The sequence below is a fragment of the Hesperophylax consimilis genome, chromosome 9, assembly GCF_061612785.1.
Source record: "Hesperophylax consimilis isolate HC1 chromosome 9, BYU_Hcon_1.0, whole genome shotgun sequence".
NCBI lineage: Eukaryota > Metazoa > Arthropoda > Insecta > Trichoptera > Limnephilidae > Hesperophylax > Hesperophylax consimilis.
The window spans coordinates 10,684,169-10,703,053 of NC_142844.1; the positions used below are offsets into that span (position 1 = coordinate 10,684,169).

At 34.3% G+C, this 18,885-nt stretch overlaps 1 protein-coding gene and 3 non-coding genes across 5 annotated transcripts in view; 1 reads left to right on the forward strand and 3 right to left on the reverse strand.

The window, feature by feature from the left end:
- The window catches only part of LOC149420894 (uncharacterized), a 107,400-nt gene that overhangs the window by 84,093 nt on the left and 4,422 nt on the right, over window positions 1–18,885 (forward strand). For both annotated transcript variants that reach the window (XM_089635270.1, XM_089635271.1), the window contains exon 3: window positions 8,485–8,696. In XM_089635270.1, coding sequence (XP_089491396.1) covers window positions 8,485–8,696 — 212 coding nt within the window. The remainder of the gene's footprint in view (window positions 1–8,484; window positions 8,697–18,885) is intronic.
- LOC149420895 (5S ribosomal RNA) lies at window positions 14,355–14,473 on the reverse strand. Its single transcript, XR_016302656.1, has one exon. It is a non-coding gene; the product is annotated as a 5S ribosomal RNA (ribosomal RNA).
- LOC149420896 (5S ribosomal RNA) lies at window positions 14,797–14,915 on the reverse strand. Its single transcript, XR_016302657.1, has one exon. It is a non-coding gene; the product is annotated as a 5S ribosomal RNA (ribosomal RNA).
- Window positions 15,239–15,357, reverse strand: LOC149420897 (5S ribosomal RNA). The gene has a single exon (XR_016302658.1). It is a non-coding gene; the product is annotated as a 5S ribosomal RNA (ribosomal RNA).

Here is an 18,885-nt window from a genome sequence, read left to right on the forward strand (position 1 = left end):
TCATTACTATTGGGGATCATCCACTGTTCTCTTCAGAATAATACAAGTCTTATACAAATAGGAACCAGTCCGTTAGAACGTGAATCACCAAAAATTGGAGTAGTCGATAGGTCACTACAGTAAATAAAAAAAGCAAATAATGAGATCCAGTTTTAGTATTAACTAGGTACAATATTGGAATGATAAGAATGTTATAAGAATTATATTCGTGATGTAACGTCACTAAGTCGGAATCTTAGTGAAGTTATAAGGAGGTTGACTATTTTTTTTTTACTTTTGAAAAAAATGTTCAAGATCATGTATACTAAAAAACACCCATTCTGAAAATACTTACAAAATTCCATATTTTTAGAATTAGTAAATCGTCCTTTAAAAGAATTTATTTAAAAACTATACTATACAAAAGCACCCATGATTGGTCAAACGAAATCTGACGTCCAATGTAGTCCGCGACACTCCGTGTTAAGTTTGTACCTACAATGCAATAACTAAACATCTCGGTGCATCTTTTTCTGTTACATGGCGTACTTTGCAAATAAAAGGGAAAGGTTGCCATACAGTTTTGTGTCGTGTAGTTTTGTATTTGCATTATTGATTTTCTGAGATGGTTTTTGTCGTTGTGATTTTAGTTTTATCGATGGTTGTAACTGTGATCTTCATAATACACCCAATTATTGTAAAACATGTTATATAATGTCATTTTTATGTACAAAATAATTAAAATTTTTATTGGAACAACTTTTCTTTAAAAACTTAGAAGGTCATACCCATTAATGTAATACATCATAGAAAAAAGACAATACCTATCAATAAATCTAAAATAAGTGGAAAAATTAGTTGCACGAATTTGATTTGTGAGATCGACTAAAAAGGAGGTATAATATTTCGGTGCCAATGGTCGAATAGTTTAAGAGGTTGCCCCGGTAAGACAGAAATCCAGGGTTCGATTCCCATTTGAGACCGTTATCTTTTTTTATTTTTCTGTGTTTCAGTTTCATGTTTTGCTTAGATTTATTAGCATTTGCTTCATCGTCAAAGATACGAAAAAATAATTGTTCAGTTTTGCAGTAAGTATTTTGGCTCTAAACATAAATTTAAGTTTTGTATGAAAGATACCGCGCAGCCGTTCCTCTTAATTAAACAAAATTACAAATAAAATATTCGTTTATTTTTTTTGGAAATAAAAATCCGAAAGAGTATAACCGTCCATTAAAACCTGACAGGCCTGAGTTACTTACAAGTTGCACATATAACAGCTTTTTTCTTTAACTTTCCATTATTTTTCCTCAATGAATAATATAATAAAAGCTCTCTCATTATATTTGCCAGGTACATTAACTCCAGCCGATTTGTTCAGTGGGAATAAAAAAGACGTTCGTACGCCCGGGAATCAAAAAACAAAATGCCTCAATTTCTTATTCATATCCACAAGTCTGCATAAATAACCAGTCCTAATGCCTCCCCCCTTTAGAGCAAATCTTTCTCAGAAAAGCTCCTTTGTTTTTCGCCGTCGTTTTTACGCCAAAAGACAATATTATCTCGACGCGAAGCGGGACAAGTAGCAGGGTTCAATTGACGACACTGCCGGAGGAAGGGCATATAGGGCCATTTAGGACCATTTTCCCTTTTTGATGTCGTTTCACAACGATCTATCGTGACTCAATAATATCCTCCCAAATTTCACTTCATAATCCAACTCAGGTCAGAAAAAGGCTTTCTTTGCAAACTCTATTTCACTGTTCAGTTCAGTTATTCAAATATCACAATACTGTATGTGTACTTTTCCACCTTTTTCTTTCTACTATCCACATTGCGATGTGTTTTCATTTTGCCTTTAGTTTTCTGAAATAAAATTAATATGGACCATTTTTTTTACTATCTTACGAGTGCTTATTACAAATGCTTTATCACCCGGCTTCCCTTGAATTTCAAAATAATATGGCGTCTTTTTAACATTAATTCTACACAAGAAATCATCTGAAAAATAATTTCCCTCATGGCCTATGTCATCTTTGGGATGCTGTGTGAAGGTTCTTTTGAGGAAAGAAAGGAGAGGAGGTTATCAGAATAAAAATGGCGGGTGAGGGTTGAGTAGTAATCTGGGGGCCAGTGTGTCCAGGAGTGACTGACGTTTTAATCCAACCTCGTTTCATTGCGCCTTAACTTCATAAATATTTGTGACTACATGAATTTCTTGCAGTAGAGATTGGATCTTAATCAGTTAAAATTCACGGTATCTTTCATGGCATTGGATGTTGTAGAATCAGAATTTGATGAACCATTTATTTAAAAAATGTGTTATTTACTTATTGGAGTCTTTAACAACATAAGGCACAATAAAGGCATCCATATCCATCGTCTGAATTTGTGTTTGTTTCTAGACTAAAAACGGGATTTGCTCAATGTTTTAGATCATAATCGTTTTCCTATATACCCTTCTTCCAACAATTCCTTAAATTTATCTTTTAAGCGGCCACATCTCAAACACCTAAACATATAATATTGGAAAAGCTTCCCCATAGCAGCGTTTCATGTATTCCGAATGTCGTGAGTGTTTTGCAAACAGACTAACGGGCTAACAGGCCACCAGGCCCGCATGGAACGAAGCCGCGCCCGCTCCTCGTACCGCGCGCCGGTTTCTTCGTTTGTACTTACTCGTGCTAATTAGTCTGCTTATTTGATATAATTGAGACTAATTGCCGCCACGCTAAATGCTGAGGGCCCGTCAGACTGTTGGCAGGTGGCGCGGTGTCACAGTGAATTAAAACTTTTAGTTAACTAACTCGCACGAATGAGGGTGCAAATTAATAAATGTTTTTACTACTCACCCTTATGAATAATTTCGACTTTTTCACTTATAATGACCATCACCATAAATCTGTTACCTAATGATTATAGTACAAAAGTCAAATAAATGGACTTGCTTACACTGTCAGCATTTTGATATTTTTAAACACGTAACAACGCAGTCGCATAATGATTCTAACACTTTAGGTCTCTGGCATATTGACTGTTATACTTCTTAAAGATGCTGTCAGACAGTCGGAAAATTTGTGTGTATTTCCGCTTCTCAATAAAATCCAAATTAACGGAATATTTCTAAATGTACCCGAAATTAAAAACTGTTATTGAAAAGTAATAAAATAAGCTTTCAGATTATATTATTAAAAGTAAAAATAAAAATTGCAAATTGAGCTAGAAATGAATTGGTGTTTTCTTTTAAGTAAGTAGGGTGAACTTTGGAGTTTGGAACTTAGAGGAAAGAAAGATTATACCTCTTAAAGAACTTTAGTAGCTGTGTACTCTTTTCGATTATTGAAAACACCAGGCAATGTTATTTTTGGCACCAGATAATTTTATTTTTTATTTATTTATTTAGTAAAAGATTATACATTTATATACATTATTTAAGAAATGTTTTGACTGCCCAGCTAGGAGGATTCCCGTTTTAGGACAGTCAAATTAGGATGAGTATTAACATTTTGATAAGTTGTTTGATAAGTATAGTATTAAAATAATTATGAAATAATAGGTATATGTACTTTTAACTGGTGCCTAAGCCTACTAACATATTTTGTATAAATATAAATAACAAAGAGAAGAAATAGAATAAAATAAAATATCCAATTAATCATAAGATTAACTGCTGCTTGTGTAGCATTCTAATTTAAAAGTACTAGGTAGGTACATATATTCACATAATGATAAAGATTAGAACATAAAGGTATCTTTTAGATGGTTTATTTTTTGTTGGAGTTTTTGTTGTTGTTTTTGGTTTGTTTTTGATTTCATTTTTTGTGTAGTAAAAGTTCACTCTCCTTTCTACCTAATTAATGAAACCAATTAGAAGTCAATTTATGAAGAACAGTTATTAAATAATAAATATCATAATGATATAATAAAGTTAATTCCATCTTATTAATCTGGGCGGCGGTTTTGAGTGCCCCACCCCGGGAACCATTTATGAGATATCCAACACCACTGCCATAGGTCGCTCCTAGTTGTTTGATTCGTTTGGTGATTTAGCAGGGGTTCCCGGGTTCATCGGGTGAGGTGTGTTCAGAATACGCTTGCTCACCAGATACCTGGCGTACCGGATCGGGAGAGGTTAGTTTGTGGAGACCCTTTGACCTCTCCAACTAGTCTCTTTTGATCCATTGCCTTGCACCGTAGCGCAAGGGATAAATCATACGTCCGTCACTCCTGGACACATTAATCCCTAGATTTCTATCCATCCCTCATATCTTTTTCTTTCCCAAAACTTCATCTTCTTCTTTTCTTTAAAAAGACCAGCATCAAAGACACAGCATCCCCAAACATTTTATGAGGGAAATTATTTTCCTCATGGCTTCTTGTGTTAATTTAAAAAAATATATGAAAAATCGCAATCCCTCGTAAAATCGTTTCACAGCGATCCCATAGAAAAACAGACCTCCCGTTTTGCATTTAACGGCTCCATATCGTAAAATTAATCAAATCAATATGAACGATTTATTTTCGGCCGTAACTCAAATTGGCCATGTGCCCCGCTAAGGGTTAGCGACTTATCTTCGTTAGCATGTGCGCGGGTCGCGCGAAGGAACATAATAACGTCTTTATTCGATTTTCATGCGTAATAAAACAGGCCCGCGCAGGGCTCCATTTATAAATAACGGTCCCATTCACGGGGTGACGATTTTAATACAGTGGACCTTTTCTCTCACAATGATCAGAGCGCCCATTGGATGGGACTTTATTACGGCGAACTCGGATAGGGAGTTCCATCGAATTCACTTAGTGCGAATAAATTCTGATCTCTATTGAGGGCGTGCCCTTGGGCTCATTTTTAAAATTTCATTTTGCTAACCCGTTACTCAGTTTTATGTCAATAAGTTTTTTTTTATAAATCATATTATTTTCGGATTTATCTACACTTAAAAAGAAAGTCTTCCAATAAAATAATAATAACTTTCTACCCCACTGCTTTCGTATTACATTCATTTGACAATTTGTAGTTCAATTACTTAAGGTACCCATACATTGGGTTTTATTGTACACGGAGATCAAACAGTATAGCTTATTTATTACGAAATTATTGATAATCCGGTTAAAACGGGTTTGCAGGTGATACGAATGACTTTTTTTTTCCTGATAAACTTGTAGTGTTATAATATAACATGACGAAATGCGAATGTATTAAGATTTTTGCGAACACGTTTTCCGACGTCGTGATAATATATTTGTAATTTACTACAAGTTTATCAAGAAACCTAAAACATTATTCGTAAGACCTTCAATCCCGTTTTTAACTGGAATTACCAATAATTTAATAAATAAGCAATACTAATTTTTCTCCTTGTATAAGTTTTTAAATAAAGGTTGACAATGTGACGATTTTAAATATTAACGCTCGATAACGTATTAACTTAAACATTAGTGTACTAGACTAGTTCCTACAATAAAATTTTAATGTATAAAAATATTGCATAATATTACTCCTGGGGTTACTGCTTCGGTAGCGTCACCATTGTCCCCGGCCCTGGGTCACAAAAGTTGTAGAAAATATGTAAAAATAACTTCTTATAATAAAGTTTCCTTCCGCAAGTGATAAATTGGTTGTTTAATACAAAAATTACTACAGGGTTTTCCAATAAGAGGTGTTATTTTGAATAGTCCGCTATTTCGATAGATGTTGCTTTTAAAAGATGTCATTTTTTGACATTTGACAAGTAAAAACTACGCCATTAATAAAAATGGAACGATACACGCTTCAACAACGCATTGAAATTATTAAAATTCACTTGAGTGGATCAAATGCAAATCATCTTGAGTGATGAGGCCCATTTCCACCTCGGTGGCATCGTCAACAAGCAAAATTGTAGCATCTGGGGCTCGGAAAATCCAAAAGTTATTGATGAAAATCTCTATTCTCAACGTGTGACTGTTTGGTGCGGTTTATGGTCCGGCGGAGTCATTGGAACTTACTTTTTCGAAAATCAGGCTGGAGCAACAGTTACGGTGAATGAATTGCGCTACTGAGAGATGTTTACTTTCAACAAGATGGCGCTACGAGCCACACAAGCAACAAAACCATTGATCTTTTACGATTGAATATCAAAATAACACCTCTTATTGGAAAACCCTGTATATATCAATTGATTTGATAGCATGATGGATAACCCTTCGGTACGATGGGCTTCTATTGATTGGATAATAATTGGACGATGTTATTCAGGTATCAAATAAAGATTTAAGTTTTGCAAGTCACTGAAATATAAAGATATGATTTTAGTTTTAACTTTCACGATTTCTTTATTCAAGTCTTGCATGGTTGGCTTTCGATTTGGGTCAGCCTGAAATTGAAACTTAAATATAAAATGTATTTTAGAACACAAAAGCATTATTTTTTTAACTGATACACGGAGAACTTATTAAGAATCTCCACAAATTATTCGCAATCCGGTTAAAAACGCGATTGCAGGCCCTTAACGAATGAATTGATAGGGGAACTTTTAGTAAAATGCCAATCTATTGTTGGCACATATATTCATAAAAGCCTTTCAAAAATTTTCGCATTTCGTCTTAATATATTATCAAGATAAACGCAAGTACATGAACATGTGTTCCGATATTTATCAGTTTATCAGTAAACGGCCTGAAATCCCGTTTAAAACTGGATTACCAATAATTTGAAGAGAATCTAAATTAGTAATACTCATCTTTCTGGGGGGGAAGTCAAATGCATAAATCTATACAGAGTTTTTTCATGTTATATCAGAAAACATGTAGTCTGAGTGCAATAATTTACCTAATGAGATTAAATGTGCAAACCAATGTGAAAGTTCTCAAAGAAGGATGCTATTACAAATAATACATTTCCTTAAAGATCATTACTGTGATGACTGTATCTCAATAATAAGTATAATTTGTATTGATTATGTAATAAATATGGTATTGCAAATTTAATTATGAACCAAAAAATACGTAATGAATTGTATGGAATATCATATTACTATGTAATATTCCTTTTAATATTTTAATGAATCACTCTCCGTGCATGTTTTAACTGCTTTGATCAATTTAAATGATATGAATTATGGTTTTGTATGATTTAACATGCACATTTCATGTTCGCATTCATTCAGGGTACACGTTATAATTATAAAATTTGTACGTAGTAAAAATAGTTCTAGGTATACGCCTTTATTAATGATAGTTAATGTCAACTAGAATCAAGATTAATACTTATAACTGCATCGGACATGCCATTTATATCTGAAACAACTACATTACAATGTTTATAGTACACCGTTAGTGTAGTGGACTGTTTCAATTTGTAGTACTTTAGTGTTATATTTCTTCTTTTGAGAGTTTAGTGTACGATCTCTAGTAGAATATATGATGGGTAGACTAATTATAACAGAGTGTATGTAAACTAATTACACTGTTTATTTGTTGCACTATTGTACATTTTGTACAAGACTTGAAGGAAGGTTAATTGTAAAAGACGCTAAAAGAAAGCTGATGTACCCATTTATACCTCGTCATAATCATGCTTTATCTTTCATTCGTTCATTAAAGTAAGTTTTTTGTGGCATTTTTTTAAACCTCGATTATAAAATTCGATGCATTGAAAGTTCTTTAATCTGTTTGGCACGTTATTTTTATAAGAAAATCGAATTGGAGAAATAAACGTTTTGTCAAGTAAAGGTCAATTTACATGATATTCTTTGACTCTTTGTAAGCAAATTTGAAATGTTAACTCGTTGGTACTTAACGTTTTAGTAAAACAATTGTCAATTTTTTTGGAAAGCGAATAAACTCATTGTAATATTGGAAACTTTTTTGCTTTCATAACACAAGTATATCTGTAGCATCGCACGTCGAGCTTATATTCGTATAAAAAGCATTCCAGACCTTTTAACCCTTAAGATACGACCAACTACAATAGCAGTTCAAAGAAATCATGATTAGCTTCAGGTGCACTGCATTTTGCATTGTATAGATCTAGCTTTTCGAAGTTTTGAACGCATTTCATCATTGTCCATGAAAATTCCTAAGTAAAACAATGACATTGACAGCACCCGTGAGGTGACTTCGCACAAAAACGGCGCTATACAAATCATCCAAATATTATCATTGTAGGCCTGTCAATTATTTCAAATATAATTTTCAATATCATATTTGGCTTGAAATATTTATAAAATATTAGGGTTAAAGAACCATCATTGCGTTCAACGCTATATTCTTAGTCCACTTTGAAAATAAATACAATTAACATTGGATTTAAGTATTTTTTCTGTACATCTAAAATAATTGACGACTACGTTAATTAACTATAAACAGTTATTGTCAAGGCACGCTAACTCATGATATTTTGTCTCAGCATTTTATTATCAAAGTGAAAATAAACTGCAAAAAGTGCAATATTTAATAAATGATTCTAAATATATGATCATTCTTCCCAAGGAATCTTTGAACAAAAAATTTAATTTTATTTTTCAGTGAGGGTAAGCAGTCTACGCCTGGTCGAGCTGAGGATACCGTCTCACTCTGTCTTCAGCACCCAAGCCCGGCTGGAGTGCAGGTACGAGTTAGATGATGGCGAGAGTCTGTACTCCCTCAAGTGGTATAAGGACGGAAATGAGTTCTTCAGATACGTCCCCAGAGACAACCCGCCGACTCAAGTGTTTGATCTTCCCGGAGTTTCAGTTGATGTAAGTAAATTATATATACTGTGGTAAGTAGCAAGATTGAGAATTATTTAATGTTACTTACGAGTATAGCATGTACAGTATTCACACAAAAGGCGAATGAGGATACCAATGTTTTAAATTCATCGAGCAATGATGAGAATTTAATTTTTGTCTCGTCATGTTGTCAGAAATTCCAAGCAGTAAAGTTGGGTTGTTTTAAATTTTCCTCACAGTATTTGACCAGTCAAATCGGCGTTAATGCCATTTAGAATTTTCGAGATTCGAACCGTTTTTTGGTTCGTTTCAGCTATGATCAGCCCTCAAGCATAATAATTGACAAATACATATTAACCATTTTTTGGATAACTAACACTTCTGTCATAGGTCACCCTAAGTCTTTAGCTATGTTTTGTGGCTTAGAAGGGGTGCCCGGGTTCATGGGGTGGGGTTTGTCTACGTCTTGGCGGCAGATGCGTTTACCCACCTACTGCGTGGCGTGTGGGATCGGGAGAGACTGGTTGAGGAAGACGTTTTGACCTCTCCAGTGACGTTTTGACTCTCTCTTGACCACTCTGTCGACCGCACGTTGTCTGTCGCACGTTGCACCGCTCTGCACCGCAGTGGGAGGGATGGATTCATAGGTCCGTATCTCCTGGAAAAATGCCCCCACACAACATTCCCAAAAATGACATAGGCTGTGAGAATTTTTAGTTTCTTCAGGGCGTCCTGTTTGGGGCTAATGTAAAAAAATAATGTCAGTGATATATGGCAGATTTAAAAAAAAATATTTCTTTTTATTTAGGAAGCAAACAGTCGTACAGTAAAAAATTATAATAATAAACATTCATATGTTCTAGACCAATTAAGTTCCATTGAGTTAAATGTTGATTTAGTATTTTTTACCTACACAACAAATGAAATGGCAAAAAAATAAACATAATAAAGAAATGCATAAAATTAAAATTAAATTTAAAATTACATTTAAAATTATTATTTAAAATTAAAAATTATCCGCAAATATAAGATGTCTTATATTTGTGGAAGAGTAAAAAAAAGAAAGAATTATTTAAAAAAAATTATTTCCTTAAGAAGTTTCTTAAGGATATAATCTTAAGCCATGAATGCTTACAAACGAAATCTGAACTTGACGGTGTATAAGAACTAACAAACTAACCATTATGCCGTTTCTCCGCAGGGGTAGGCAGAGATGACGGACCGCCATACCACTCAGACTTGACACACTCCTCCTCTTACACATTCATACATACTCTTATATTATTTTGACTCTTGATGTGGCCAGACTCAAGTATCTGATCCACTTGATCTTGTCATGTCTTCCTCGGGCGTCCCCGACTTCTGCTACCATTCTCCCGCGAAAAACAAATTTGAATTTAATGTAAAAAAATGTGTAATTATGACCAATACCCACTTCCAGAAACTCAAAGTTTTTTAACATTTTACTAGTCAATAGCGTCAAAGATCAAGTCGTCTTTAATCCCAGTCTAACGTTCTCGGACCAAATATTCATATTACTACAATCTCATGATAGGTATATCGTCAGAACGTCTCAACAGTTTAACCCTTTAAATATCAGGAACCCAAATTCGTATGATGTTTGGGGACAAATTTGGTCTTCTAATAATTAAAGGGCCAGATGCAATAATAGCCATCTTCGATGGCATTATAAAACGTAACCGGGTGTGTACTAGTGATGTATGGACTCCGAGCTAAACTAAATATATTATCTGAGGTTCATCCACCATATGGACTTACTTAATGCAGCGAACCAATTAACCTAGAAATCAGACATTCTGCAGATCTCGCAATACTTAGTTTCAAAATAATTCTTAACTCCATTGAGAGCCCATTCCTTTTTGAGATTCTATGGAGTATGCGTGCCTGAAAACTTCAGCCGTAGTCGTCGCCCCGACTTGTTAAAGATATCACAAGGAAAAACAGATGTTCTAGTACAGCATGACATGACACGAGTATTGATAACAGTGTATGTATTTAATTATTCTTTAAGCTACAATTTTTTGTACAACTATATCCCCAAATGAATGTTTTTTTTTTGTTTTTTATATTAACTCCACAGTCCACACAGGAGGCCCTGAAGAAAATAATTTCCCTCAGGGCCTATGTCATCTTTGGGGATGCTATGTGGAGGGTCTTTTTGAGGAGAGGAAGGAGTGAACATGGGTCTTGAAGAGTCCCAGTTTGTAGGAGGGAGGAAACACAGAGGCCGGCAGTTCGTTCCACAGCCGAGCTGTTGAACTTAAGAACGAATCGTAGAAGCGACCCGTTCTCAAGTGACAAATGTCAACCGTGTACAAATGTTGGACGCGCGTTTGTCGTGTATCCCGACTACGCACCGGTGCCGAAGGGATCAATGACGCTAGTTCCTCAGAGCATCTTCCACTGTAATACCGATAGAAAAAGGACAGCATACCTACCTGACGCCTGTGCTCTAAAGATTGCAGTCCGTTTGTTAAGATTGGGGAATCTATCAAACGGACCGCCCATTTCTGCACAGAGTCAAGGGTTTTTTCAGGTATTTAGGGGCTCCGGACCAGAGATGGTTGCCAAATTCGACAGTAGGGCGCACTTGCGATTTGTACAGGGCTAGCAGTTGTGTACTATTAAAGTACCTCCGGGCCCTGTACAGTACGCCCAGCTTCTGAGAGGCCAACTTTACTCTGGCTTCGATGGAGCCCCCTTACCTGAGCTGGTCACTTATAGTTACACCAAGCATATCAATGGAAGGCCTGTTCAGAAGATTGCTTCCGTTGAAGGAGACTAGATTATCATTTGGATCCCTTTTAGACGTAATCAGACAGGATTGGGATTGGGAATGTCAAAATATGAAGTCGTGTACTGTAACACTTGGAAGAAAAAGCTTATTTTACTATGCTACTAAACAGTAAATAAACGTCCACTCTCATAAAAAATCAGAATAATATTAAAAGGTGGATACAAAAGATACGGAGTAATATAAATTATACTCACACCAAATACAGACCGAAACTGAAACCACTCGACTGTATTAAAAAAATACTAAATTAAAATATATAATTATTTTAGAAAAAAAAACCTAAATATTCATCTCGTATTATTCATACCTATCATTAAATTTAGGTATGAATAATAAGGGAACATAAATAATGATAATAGAGGAAAAAAGGATATGAAACAGTTGAACGTTATTTTAATCATCATAATCTTCTGTGGCTATAAAATTTGAATTGGGTATTGGTTCGTAGTACCCATAATAATTTCGTGAGATAGCACCCACTATATATATACGCAATTAAATCATCATATTTTGCTTTTGTTATGGGAAGACGATATTTATAAGTCCAGGGTAAATCTGCCATTGGCCCTGGTCTTCGTCTTAACAAGGTGTTGGTATCGATATGAATTTTATTGTTTGCTTCACTTCTATGAGAGCGCAGTCATTTTGTTTTTGCCCTTTTGGAACATCCAAAATTTTTAAAGGTAAAGGGTGGCCATTGCTCTCCAGTCTATGAAGTAATATTGAAGGCACTTTTTAATCTCTTATTGGGAAGGATTCTTCCACGCAATTTTGGCAAATTATTTTCCGCTCTACTGGAGGACTCACACTAATATTCTTAGTTTTCCGCTCGATTGTGGGATGCACCAAGTATTCTTTTTGTTAGGCGTAACCATACTCGTAAAAGCCATCGTCGATGCTTTAAATGTGTCCAATACTTTTAACAGCGTACAGGCAGGAGACAGTAAAGTATCGGTTTCGATTTTGCCCACCACAGCTGTCGGTCATAAAAAAAATGTGTTTTCTGTTTACTTAATGTTAGACTTACTTGTAATGGCAAATTACAACCTCCGTACCTCTGTACACCAACGCTTGCCTTCTACTTCAGTCTACAACTAACAAATGTTCTGATGGGACACAAGGATTGTATGTCGCCAATTTTCTCAAGTGAAAAATAACCGAAACTTTGCCTTTGGGACATTCCATCACTGCCTGCATGTCATTGAGTACGCGGTATTTCGAATCTCCTTTGGCTTGAACGACAGCTTAATTTTTTTTACTTCCCATGCTCTGTCCTTACGTTTTAAATGATTGTTATGCTTTTCCTGTTCCAAAAAATCATTTTTCTTCTGCCATAAGACTGCAAGTAATTATTATCTGCACATTTTTCTTGCTCGAACTGGTACATTAGGTTAATAATAAGTTCTGCGGTTATATTTTTTGGCAAAAGATTTTCTGTAATAATGTGAAATGGAGAAAATATGTCCTCTGGTCCTTGTGTCTTATCTTCTTTAACTCCAGCGATTTTTTTTTTATTATTTGAAAATGCATCCCTCGCTAATCCATTTGTACAACTCCATTTACTCTTTTTTTTATTGACATTCGAACAAATATTTCAAAAATCTTATGAAGAGAAAGAAAATAAATTAACTACACACTTTTGTGCGTTTATTGTTGATTGTTACATTTTAATATTCTTCAGAAATTTCATCACTGCATTTAAATGCACATCTTCTGTAAAATAAATTCGGGCGATTACGAGAAGTCACTTCTTTTCCTCTCGTGTTTTTGGTTTTTATTCCTACAGCCTTAAGAATATTATTTTTTTCGTTTCTTTATCAATTTGTTACATTTTTGTGTGTGTTGTCAAATTAACATAACGTAGTTATTCAATAAAGGCAAACTCTGTTTATTCGCCTTTGGTCGTAAAAAGTTAACTGACAATTGTACGGTTTAATCGCCTTTAATGTAAATCACGTTTTGAATATTCGTCTACATGATCTCTCATATCTGGCACTTCCCGTGAAGATACTAATTAGCTGTTTTAACACAACAATAATGGTGGAGAGAACACACATGTGTCCACCAAAAGTTAATATAGTCAATAATAAAAAATTTTCAATAGCCGAAAGTTCACCATGGAGTTCTGATTTACGAGTATTTTGTATAACTGTGGAAATGAGATCACTGTGGCGGTCCTGCAGTAAAACCGTGGATGAAAATATTAAGAAAAAAATATTCGAAAATAAATTAATGAAAAGTAAGAGTAATGAACAGGGTGGTATTGAGGACGGAGGGTGAATATTAGTCTGTGATAATTGCGCAATGTCTTCGTAAAAAGAAACAGCTTCATAAAAAAAACTTTGAATTTCGAAGACAAAACAAACTCATGAAAAAAAAACTTATTATGAGCCCGACCTAAAAAATATTAATAATCAATATTTATAAATATCAGTCTTCAAGGTTGGTAAACATGTACTATTTTGAAGTGAAACTTCTTTACCCGCGTCATGCAATTTCGAGTACCGGAGTAAAACCAACTCATGACCGAAACGAAAATGCGGGACCGATTAAAGTTCATTTGATCTAGTCAAAGTTTTGAAGTAAAATATAAATGCTTCTTAGCTCATCTCGACAACTGGCGTTGGTGGTGTAATGGTCAGCGTAGTTGCTTTCCAAGCAGTTGATCCGAGTTCGATTCTCGGCCATCGCACATAATTTTTTTGTTTTTAACGCCTTTTTTTTTTTCAATGGTTGACCATAATATCAATCCACTAAGTAATATTTTAGGCCTGTAGCATACTTGAAAAGTTAAAGAATGATATAAAATTTTTTATGATGTTAACGATAAAAAAATAAAAAAAAACATAAAATTACCATAAAAAATGGGCCAACGGCACGCGGTGTTCCCAAGCGGTCACCCATCCAAGTACTGACCGCGCCCAATGTTGCTTAACTTCGGTGATCGGACGAGAACCGGTGTGTTCAACATGGTATGGTCGTTGGCAAACGCTAAACAATATTAATTTCTATTCTACCTGCCAATAAATATATGAAAATTAGTATAAAAAAGCCCTAATAATACTGAAAACATTAGCAAGGTGTGTGCGACGTTGATAAAAATAATCATTACATACGCGCTTGAAAAAGATCGTAATTACATCCATAACTTTGCAGGAATTTTTTTTTTCAATGGTTGACCATAATATCAATCCACTAAGTAATATTTTAGGCCTGTAGCATACTTGAAAAGTTAAAGAATTTTATGATATTATTAATGATAGTAACGATAAAAAAATAAAAAAAAACATGAAATTACCATAAAAAATGGGCCAACGGCACGCGGTGTTCCCAAGCGGTCACCCATCCAAGTACTGACCGCGCCCAATGTTGCTTAACTTCGGTGATCGGACGAGAACCGGTGTGTTCAACATGGTATGGTCGTTGGCAAACGCTAAACAATATTAATTTCTACTCTACCTGCCAATAAATATATGAAAATTAGTATAAAAAAGCCCTAATAATACTGAAAACATTAGCAAGGTGTGTGCGACGTTGATAAAAATAATCATTACATACGCGCTTGAAAAAGATCGTAATTACATCCATAACTTTGCAGGAATTTTTTTTTTCAATGGTTGACCATAATATCAATCCACTAAGTAATATTTTAGGCCTGTAGCATACTTGAAAAGTTAAAGAATTTTATGATATTATTAATGATAGTAACGATAAAAAAATAAAAAAAAACATGAAATTACCATAAAAAATGGGCCAACGGCACGCGGTGTTCCCAAGCGGTCACCCATCCAAGTACTGACCGCGCCCAATGTTGCTTAACTTCGGTGATCGGACGAGAACCGGTGTGTTCAACATGGTATGGTCGTTGGCAAACGCTAAACAATATTAATTTCTACTCTACCTGCCAATAAATATATGAAAATTAGTATAAAAAAGCCCTAATAATAAGAGAGAAGAATACTAGAAGTTTCACTTCTGTCTTGCGTAGGCTTGACACACCCACTTTTTTTTCTTCTAACAATGAAAATATATCAATGAAGTTTACGACAAATAGATTTTTCTAAAAGTTTTATATGTACTAATACGTACTCACTCGTATTTATTAACATTAAAGTAGTATTTACAAATCAAAACACCTACGTGACAATCCAACTTAACTACAAATTGAGATTTAAGTAAATCATTGAGATCGTAGGTGTTTTAGACTTAACTTACATAATACATAATATTACCTTCTGAAAACATTGCCAACGTAACATTCACAAAACTAGATTTATGTGTTTGCTACCATTACCGCGTAAGCCTGATATATTGAAAGACAAAGGGGCCGGCACGTAACTTTAACCCCGAAGAAAAAATAGAGGCCGATATTTTACTCTCTCTCGGACAAGAACATATCGGGAATGTGGACACTATTACCAGGATAACAGACATCGGCGACTTATTGAGACTTTGCAGAGGCGTGGAGGTAACAAGGGTTGAAAGCACAGACCAAAGAAGACCTAGAAAAAATACTGTGTCCCATATAAGAAAATAATTTCTAAATTCCGTAGGGTTGAAATGGTTTAAAAAAAGAATGGTTGTCAGTGGTTTTAAGTTATATCTACAACAGCTTATTCATTAGGTAGAAATACTACTTTATACATTTGTTAAAAACGTTGATAAATAGAAGAAAAAGTTTTTGACTTTATTAACTTGAGTTAAATATTTTTCTATAACCCCTCAGGCCTCCAGCAAATTTTGTCGGAAGGTCGGAGTATTTCCGCTCTGCAATAAAATCCAAATAAATGAAATATTTTTTAATGTATCCGAAATATAAAAACAATTTTTGAAAATTTGTGAAATAAGCATTAAAATTTAATTTTTAGAAATAAACATAATTTTTTTTTAAATGTTTCGTTGCTGTTTGTCTTTCGGAAGAAGAACATATTTGGCCCAGTACGGTTGTAAAACAGAATATAACATTGTTTACTTGGAGATGTAATGTTTTTTTTTTAATAACGTACACTTTTACTGCTTTAAAAATGCGCTATTACGTTTGTACTATTAGAATCTTTGTCTAACAAACACAGCCTATGGGACCTTACCCGCTCCGTTACTTTATTCTCTGTAAACCAAATCACACTTTTGAACATATCTGTACAGTTTCTTAACTCCGTGGTAGAAAGCGACGGGTCAGAGAAAAATCGCCAAAATGACTAGCCGAAATGCCGGAATGCCATGAATGAATCGTTGATTTGTATGAAAACAATGAAGGATTATCGCGCATGCGATCCCGCTATTAGTTCTCACCACAGCCGCAGCCGGCGCACTAATCGCTTCCGCCATGCCTAACGACATTGCCCGCGGAAATTTAAAAAAAGAACGTGATATTTGTCTCGAGTAGGTTCCTTTCCTCCCCTGTACAATATTTAAAATAAAATTGAATAGTGTGTTCGATTTATTTTTCGAGTCGTTTCACGAAACCGATAGACGTTTAAAATGCCGTTAAAATTTACAAGCTTTTGAGTTTTCATTAAAAATGGCTTAAATATATTTTTTTGTTTACTAAATGTACGTGTTTTTTTGGTTTAATAGATTAATAACACACCTTTGACATGTAAAGTTAATGCTTTAGGAAGTTTTTGTGATAGTACTGAAATGGCTTTAAAAACAAATTTACATTCAATCCAATTGAGTGCTTCGTCAATAAGTGTATCGCTTTCTTGGAAATTCTGTGAAAATATTTAGTAAATATGTTTATCGTTTACTTCACGTTAAATTGCCAACAACATGAGAATTCCCTGAACATTATTGGTTTACATGTTCGTATTTCCATTTTAACTTTATTTTCAAACACAAAGTTGATTTATTTGATCAAATATGTTGGGGCTGTATTTTCCCTAAAGCGACCATAAAGTCAACATTTGGATAAAGGAAATTTCGAAAAGTGCGTGATAGGTAAGCATTAGTGATATAGCTACTTACTACCTGCCCAGCAAGCTACTAGCTAAACGGGGGGTAACACTACTAAAGTGATACAATAGTTTAGATTAGCTGCATGAATCATTATTGTGACAAGCGAGTCTTTCAGTTTATTCCCTAATATTGGAGATGAACACTTTTCAAAAATGTCTCAGATCCCGCCAAAACATTATTTTATGCAATGATAGTTTGAAGTTACTACCCGGACTCTCCGGAATGCAATAAAATGAATTAATATATAATTAATATGCATTGTGTATTAACTTGTGTAAATTATATCCGGAGTCGGAAAAGGTGGTATTAACCTAGACTCTAATAGAAAGAAATTTCAGACGGCTAGAACTCCGAGAGTTCTTGCTGGTTAACAAAACAGATTCCAGCTTTCTTGTTGAAGTTGTGGTTCGTGGTTGCTTTAAAAATTTCTCCTTTGGTTCCCGACTCAGCTGACTTGGTGTCCATACTCACTACCTATACTTGTACACTTGGTTTTACTAGGGTATTTGATGGGAAGCTTTCATATTTTAAGTTTTATATTATTTTTTGAAGACCAGATTCATGAGAAATTTAGAATTTGGTTTAAATACTGTATACCTATGTAAATTGAGGAACACTTTGTTTAGCATATTATTGCAATACATTTCAATTTACTATTTAATCCCACTAATTAATTATTCTACTGAGCCAATTAACTTGAAATGCTGCTTTAAAGAACCTGAAGAAAATGTGAATTTTAATCTTCTACGAATACATTCAATTTTTCTTCCTGTAATATTGTGTAATGGAATAACTTTCACTCTAAAATGTGTTTTTTTTTTAAATTATTTATCATGTCAATAACATAACAAACATCACACAGTTCCACAAAATTGTTGGAACCTGTGAACTGGAAACGAAACACATCGCTTTCCTGATGTTTTTTTTTTATCTACAAGATTTTTGCGAGTGGGAACGTGTGTTCAATATTCCAGATAACGTTTTCAATAAATCAGGCTAAGAACTTAGAATAAGTAACTTATTTGGAAAATAATTTGATTCTGAATGGATTAAGGCAAATATTTTCATGGTACTCAACATTCTAGACAAAATTATTCATAATTAATGTATCTACATTTTGCACATTTTAATTTGTTAAATAAGTAGATATTGTAATTGTTCACTCACTCAGAAGGGAGAGTTATCCTACCGACTGTTATCCTTAGAGGTGGCAATGAAAGGACGAATAATAATAATGATTAAATTTTCCTCAAAAATTTACTTGCCTAATGAGCATACAAAGGAACAGACAATTCTCCAACTGCCTCGCAATAATATTTTCGATAAAAGTTTAAGGGTTCGCACCAATCTGTTTTATTACCGTACCGTACTAAGTCAAGTCGTATTTGAAAGAAAATAAGTAATAAATAATACGATAATATTTTTTAATGATGGGGATGG